This window comes from Nomascus leucogenys, chromosome 4 (genome assembly GCF_006542625.1).
Source record: "Nomascus leucogenys isolate Asia chromosome 4, Asia_NLE_v1, whole genome shotgun sequence".
Lineage (NCBI taxonomy): Eukaryota > Metazoa > Chordata > Mammalia > Primates > Hylobatidae > Nomascus > Nomascus leucogenys.
The window spans coordinates 69,747,421-69,755,028 of record NC_044384.1 but is presented as its reverse complement, the minus strand read 5'-3'; the positions used below and the strand labels follow the sequence as shown (position 1 = coordinate 69,755,028).

Sequence of the window (7,608 nt, the reverse complement as noted above, 5' to 3'; positions counted from 1 at the left end):
AAAAGAGATAGGCTGTAGATTCACACAAGACTGGGTTTAATTCTTAGCTTTTCTGCTTGCTAGATGTATGACCTTGGGAACATTACTTATCACCAGGTATGTTTTCTTTTATGAAAAAAGAGGATAATAATATATCCTTCAAGGCTAGTTGTGTATAAGTAATATATGTATATATGGCATTTAATCCAGTGCCTCGCATATGATTATCAGCATTATTAACTGAAACTACTGTGGCTATTATTAGCATTATTATTATTGTTTTAAACCTGTAGATAGCTCTTACTGACCCCACACCCATTTTGAATTACAATATATTATATCAGACTAGGGAAGAAATGGATAATTTTTCACTTAAATTTTTAGCTACTTTAGATAAGTGACCTAAGCATAGTATTCTGCCCATCAAAGGACTTTACTTTAGCAACTTCTGCTATGTCATATCCCAGTGGGACAAGAAGCTTCCTTGTTGTTCCTTCTGTTTGGCTTTGGTGGCAATTTACAAAGATGAACCCTTGAGCACCCAAGATGTTTGTGTTTATTAGTACATATAATTGGTTAATTCTACATGGACAGGCATATTAAATTGGTAAAGTTTATAAATTTAGCTTTTAACATAACTTTGCTAAAGCTCCTAAGCATGAAATTATTTCTCTCTCATTTTAGAACAGCCCTGATAATTGCTGCTCGTAATGGATCAACAAGTATAGTCTACCAGCTTCTTCAGCACAATATTGATGTCTTTTGCCAAGATACATCTGGATGGACTGCAGAAGACTACGCTGTTGCTTCTAACTTTCAAGGGTAAGTGTTTAAAAGGCTAGTGAACACTAAGTTGAGGTTTAAAGTAATTGTAACCATTGCATCTTATACATCACGTGAGATTTCATAGTTTGGTGCAGGTAGTTTTGGAGTGGCAGTGAGTTAGTCCACTTTATCAGCCAGAAATCAAGCATAAGACTAGACAAGTTAGAAGTAGCAATGAGTGTAGGATTCTTTAACTCAAGTCTCTTAATACTTTTATGCTTAGGGATCCTAATGTTTTCCATTTCATTCCAAGTATAACCCCTATGCAGGGGATAAAATGATTTTTATAATTAGTTATGAGTCTTGAAATGTCCAGTGTATCAGAAAATGTCGGACTATCTCCTGGGAGCTATCTCCTATACCCTCCACCTTGAATTTTTCAAGAACCTAAAAGGTTCCCTAAGTCTGAAGAAGACAATCATGTTTTACCAGTCAGTGGGGGGCGGTCAGGGGGGAAAGGACATTCTAATTATTCTGCTCTTTCTATGGATTCTGATACTGCTTTTTGCCATTGAAACTGCTCCTGCAGTCTGGTAAAGATTGACCTTTGCCACCAGGATGCCCCTTCTGATTCAGATCCTCAGTCTTTATAGTAATCTATACATGGGCTTCCAAGTCACAACTTACAGTTAACCTAAATATGCTTATATGCCCAGCCGTTGTTTCCAAAGCACCAGTACCCTGCTCTGGCTGCTGGACATCCTAGCTTTACCCACACACGTAGTGAGCAAATTGACCCTTCCCCCCATACTCAAAACCTCATGTGGAGCCCACATCTTAGCCTGGAATCCTAGACCTTCGTGGTAAGTTATTCTGTGAGTCCCTTGTTTGTCTTCTCTCTAGCAAATATTAGTTGGGATAGTTCTAAGCTGTTAGAGATGTTCAGATAGTGTTGCAGGAAGATACCAAAGCTTTTTCTTCTTTATTACCAGATTTTTACCCCAGGCCCCTTTATATCTTATGTAGCAGCTTTTATTAGATAGAGGAAGGTCCCACGTTATTCGCAGTGGGCACCAACTTGTGGTTGGCCCCTCGAGTGATCTGTTTTCCATAATAATAAAAATCTCCCAGCCCACTTGCTTCTCTACCTGAAGTTTTTAAAATATCGTCAAATATTACCTCATAGGAAGCCATTAGTCAGAATTATCTCAGTCTCAAGTAGGTGAGTTGGACTGAACAGAGCCAAGCTTCATCCATGACTGAACAGCATCCATTTATAAAAGTAGGGCTTTGTGCTTGCTTCGCAGCACATATGCTAAAGTTGGACCAATACAGAGAAAATTAGCATGGCCCCTGCATAAGCGTGACACACTAATCTGTGAAGCAGTCCATATTTTACACAGTTACAAGAAGGCCATTTGACTAGTTTGCTGACAAGTTCCCAGAAAACAGTGTGAGTCAAAGCAAAACAGGTGCTAGCCAATAATGAAATTACACATTTTCATTACAAAAACATTGGGGTAAGGTAATCTATGAAATGAGAATGGAGCTGAGTAACTCGTGGTGTGTTGTGTGCAAATATATTGTTAGTATGTATCTCAGAAATGAGAGAATAACCACTTGGATCTCCTTCATGACACTTCAAAAATATGAGGGTTTTTGTCTTCCATGTCAGTTGGAGATGACCATGGAGAGGAAGCGTCATTCTAACAAAAGATCTGCTGGTTCAGAGTTAGAGTCTATAGAGAAAAAATAGTAGTAGTCCAAGCCAGGTCTTGACATCTGTTAGCTTTCTGCCTTTGGTGTGATTGATGACATAAGTAACAATGGATAATCATGTTATCTATTTTAATGAGACAATCTATTTATCAATTTAGTTACAAACTGTGCAATAGTTAAGATGTCCTGAATCATAAGCTACAAATAATAGAGCAAGTAGCAAGCAAAATTAGGACTTAACAACATTTTCAAAAGATCATAACATTTCAATATTAGAACATATGGGAAAATACACATTGGGTTTCATTTGGGATTCCAAAATAATTTCAGCAAAAAAGGTTCAAAAACAAATTATTGCATTGCTTTACTATTTTCTCTGAGCATATTAAAATGTGATTTCATTAAACGTTTATAATAACCTAGTGAATAAGGTAGTAAAACCTTCATTCTTTAGAAGAAGACATTGAGCCTAAGAGAAGCGACTTGTTCAAGAACAAATACCCGTGGGTCCTATTATGAGTCAGATCATTTTCCATTATGTCAACTTTACATGAGTTAATTTACTGAGTTATACTGTCCTCACTTCATAAATACTTTTTTCTTCTTTAATTAGAAGCTTAATAAGAGTTTTGTAGAGCTTACAAACTAAAAGTGTGTAATTAAAGTTCTGATATTGTTTGATATACTCTTAAGAATTTAATGTATTTGGTAAAGTTTTTCATATCAGTATTAAAATAGTAATTGTATTTACTGCATTTTGATACATAGCATTCGTGGACTGATTTCTGAATATAAAGCAAACAGGAGACGTAAAAGTCTTCAAAATAGCGATCCAGGTATGACTTCTGATAGTGAATTCCTCTCGATTGTCCTGTCATAGATAAAAAAGTAAGAGGAAGGAAGTTTTGATCACAAAACAGCAGTTTAAAAAAAACACTGTAAATTGAATGTATATTTTTTAATTACTTTCTTAGTAATCTAGATTTCAGAATTATTTAAAAAGTTACTTGTAGGCAATTTATAATCTCAAGCAGTATTATCTGAAAAAAATTCATTATCATAGTTTCTGAAATTTTAGATGATATTTTTGTGTAAATAAGAAAAAAGATTAAGTTAGTATGTGGTATGTTTTCTTTATAGTCACCATATGATGAATTGGACTTGTTATAAAATTGGATATTTTAATTTATAAAATAAATGCTTTGCATTTAGTAAATACATATTACAGCTGAGCCTTGAGCAGTGTGGGATTTAGGGGTACCAGTCCTCCATTCAGTTTGAAATCTGTGTGTAACTTTGGACCCCCCCCTAAAACTTAACTACTTATGGTTTACTGTTGACTAGAAACCTTATTGATTATACAGTTAATTAAGAAATATTAGTTATATGTATTATATACTGTATTGTTACTACAATAAAGTAAGCTAGAGGAAAAGAAACAAAGAAAATCATAATGAAGAAAGAATATATTTTTATTCAGTGGAAAGTGGATCATCATAAAGCTTTTCATCCTCAGAGTCTTCAAGTTGGCTAGGCTGAGGAGGAGTAGGAGGTGGAGGGAGATTGATCTTGCCATCTCAGGTGGCAAAGGCAGAAGAAAGTCTGCAGATAAGTGGACCCTTGCAGTTCAAACCTGTGTTGTTCAGAGATCAACTCTGACATAGTGATTTGTGTCACTCAAAAAGTAACTGTCTTTAAAGTAAGAATTTCAATGAGACCTTTCTGGTAGCATGAATAAACATCAATAAGAACTGTACCAATACTAACAGGATGTTATTTTTTAAAGATACCTACTGTGTAGAGAAGTCAGAAAATAAATTCCTTATTGAGAAGCACAGGCCATGTTACCTATTCTTATACCAAGAATGTCTCACTAGTATTGACTTAATTCCCCCCAAGTGGAAATAAAATGAGATATATTTACTTCGTTAGGGTGAGATTTGTTCTATCTGCTAGTTAATTGTCATGATAACATCAATTTTGTTAGAAGAAGACACTCTGTTACCATTAGCTAAAAGATTATTATAATAATAATCGAATAGCCCAACTCTAGGCTCAGCACATTGTAGTAAAAGTACAGCAACCATTACCAGAACAGACCAGGGGCTGCCTCTTTGAGGTAGGACACATGCTCTGCCACACAGCCCCACAACTTAAAAATACGTGTAGGATAATGGTATAATTAAGTGTGATGTGTTTCATTAAAGATATGCCACAGCACTCTCACATAAGTTTTGACATTTATCCTCTCAGGATCATGATTTGCTATTCTTACTGAAAAACACTTTTTTTTTGCAAGCCATTGGGTTCATTTTGGAATATGTGTACTTTTCTTTTTTTTAATTATACAACATTTTATTTAAAAACAATTCATAGAATACATTTTCACATTACAGATTCCCATAGTGGGAAAATAACAATGTATTACTTATAGTTTCATATTCATGGACAGATTGTTTCAGAACAAGTAAAACACATTTGAGAATTGAGTCTCAGTTTAGAATTTGTAATATTTTGATACGTCTACAAGGGGAACCTTGCCCTTAAATAGGACTTCTCTATATTCAGAAGCACTCCAAGCTTTTCTTCCTAAGATTTAGAAATTCATAATGTGAGATATCAGCATTTCCTAATTTTAAAATTTCCCTAGTATATGTAACCATCAGTTGGTGGTATCTACTGAATAGAGAGGGAAGGTTTCAAAAACTGAACACTCTGCAACGTTTTTATTCATGAATTAACAGTATTTCCCTTTGTCCATTATTCCCAGGGCAAAAACAGAAGTTTGATCATATATTAATAGTAAGAAAGCTGAATTCTCTTTAAGAGATTGATAAAAGGCAAAAGCTCATATCATGTTTAGTTATACTGTGACTCTTATGAGAAGCTGGGAGGCAACCCCATTAACTCACTGCAATACAAAACTCAGTCTCACAATTTCTTAGTCATAATTCCTCTCAAACATTTTCCTCAAATATTAAATTTGGAAAACAGTCTTGTGATTAAGAGAAAAAGGCTGTCCACCAATGGATTTACCCTGTTATTTCTTCCTTATTGTGAGTTGAATGGCATGATAAAGCAGAGGCAACGAGGCATACATCAGTTCTTCAAAGTATTAAGTCAGAAAGGTCAGAGCTTCCACAGTGTGGCAACAGCTTTGCAGATGCCCACGTCATGATAGTTGAAATAGCAAAGCCCAGCAAAGGTTAAAGCTGAAAGTGCCAGAAGCTCTGCCTTGGAGCTTTCTGCAAGGCATCCCCATGAACATAGTAACAACTTGTCCAAGGCCCCAGTAACTATGAAGAGTGAGGGTTGCAGCCAGGAGTGGAGTCGGTCACAGAGCCAAGGATTCAAATAAGCAGCTGGAAGCAGGCCCAGGAGCAAAACACTGAGGACCCTCTCACTAGTCCAGTGGAGAGATGCAACCTGGGAACCTGAATGGTGGCTCGGTGACAAGCCAATGTACTGCACTCCACACCATTCTGGGGTAGGTTGGTTCTGAAGTAATGCTGAGATATGAGCAGGTCTGACCACTGGGGTTTGCAGCAACAGAGCTCGGCCTCCTTGGGCACCGCAAAGGGTACTCAGTCTCCAGAGAACCGCCATCTCATTCCTGAAGACTCAAGGTCATCCACCAATCCCCACTTTCTATTTTAGTTATAGTCAGTTAAAACATAAACTCCCTTTTGAAACCTTAACTGCATGTTTTATGAAACCTGTATTATATAAAACTGTTTATCTGGGGAAAGAGCCAGAATCAAAGAAGAGTTTACACAGCTGTTGAAAAATGAAATTTGTCAGAATAGTAGAGGAAAACATGTCAGATATAATGAACGGGGTGTATATGGATGAAGGTATAAGCAGTAACAGTCATATTGGAAGTTACTCATAATGAGAAGCAGGTTTAGTGTGTTATTATAAAGGTAATATTAGGAAGTAAAGAACAATATATAGTGTTAGTTTATCTGTTAATACTGGATTTTCAAATTTTGTTTTTCTGATGGTTTTGTTCATTTATATTGGGTGGATTCATTTGTGAGCGAATCTTTGAGATATTGGTCTATGGCTTGAATCTGGTGACATCTTGTGTCTTGCCAAGTAGTTTGTTGAAGTTTTGGAGAAGTAGAAGTAATTCTTAAGAAGTAGATACATCGCTAAAGATTAAGCTTCATTAAAATTCTCAATTTATGAAATAAAAATGTATGTTATTTTCTATTTTTATAAAGACTAAAGTTTTTATCTAATTGCTCAAAGTAGTTTATTTTAACTAAATGTATGGATTCGTGAGCAGAACAAGACTTAGAAATGACATCAGAGGGACGGCAAGAAAGGCTTGAAGGATGTGAAAGTAGCCAGCCACAGGTATGTAAAAATTTAATTTCAAATTTCTGGTTTTCTTTGGTAATGTAGCATAATCCAAATGAAACTACTTTTGGACTAGCCTTTTAGAATCAATTGAATATAATTTAATAGTTAATTTTAATAACATTTTAACTGTTTATAAAACTTAAAGTGTTCTAAGAATCTACAGTGATTTACAGCTAATATTAACCTCGGAACTGATGCACAAAGTTCCTGAGTATTGTTTGCTGTTCCATTTTTATAACCTAATATAATAAAGAAGGTAATATCAAATATTGAATTATAATTTTAAGCAATAAAAATTATGAATAATTTAACAGTGATGGCTGCTGAGTTGGATTCCTATTAAAGAAGAAATCATTGCCAATGGTCCAAAATTGGCAGTTTTATATTACTGGTGACTAATACCAAGATTAAAAACGTATTCTCCATTGTGATCTCTTACTAATTTCAATATCTATGTTCAGGGCAGAATGGGGTCATAAAATCAACCCAACTCTACCTATCAAGAGAATCAGACCTTGCAAAATGGCACTTTTGGTGTTCAGGTTCGAGCAAAAATGTTCCCAATTTATTTCAACATAGGAAATCTGCAAATATTGTTAAATTTTTAAAATCAACTGTCATTTGTGGACCTGAAAATTTATTAGAACTTGACTTAAGCCTATAGTTTATATAGCTATATAACACTATCATATTACAGTATATAATTTGAATTAAAATGTAAGAATTTGCTTTTCTTTTGATTGGTGTTGATTTTGATTCCTAATAATTTAAAGTTTG

At 35.0% G+C, this 7,608-nt stretch overlaps 1 protein-coding gene, 1 non-coding gene and 1 pseudogene across 2 annotated transcripts in view; 2 read left to right on the top strand and 1 right to left on the bottom strand.

Moving 5' to 3' along the window:
• LOC101177316 (ankyrin repeat domain-containing protein 62-like) overlaps positions 1 to 7,608 on the top strand; it is a 35,442-nt gene that overhangs the window by 2,800 nt on the left and 25,034 nt on the right. The window contains exons 5-7 of the mRNA XM_030810769.1: positions 664 to 801; positions 3,232 to 3,299; positions 6,755 to 6,825. Of these exons, the coding sequence (XP_030666629.1) occupies positions 664 to 801; positions 3,232 to 3,299; positions 6,755 to 6,825 (277 nt within the window). The remainder of the gene's footprint in view (positions 1 to 663; positions 802 to 3,231; positions 3,300 to 6,754; positions 6,826 to 7,608) is intronic.
• LOC115834868 lies at positions 2,037 to 2,142 on the top strand. Its single transcript, XR_004029869.1, has one exon. It is a non-coding gene; the product is annotated as a U6 spliceosomal RNA (small nuclear RNA).
• On the bottom strand, positions 4,980 to 6,083 carry LOC115834760 (annotated as a pseudogene).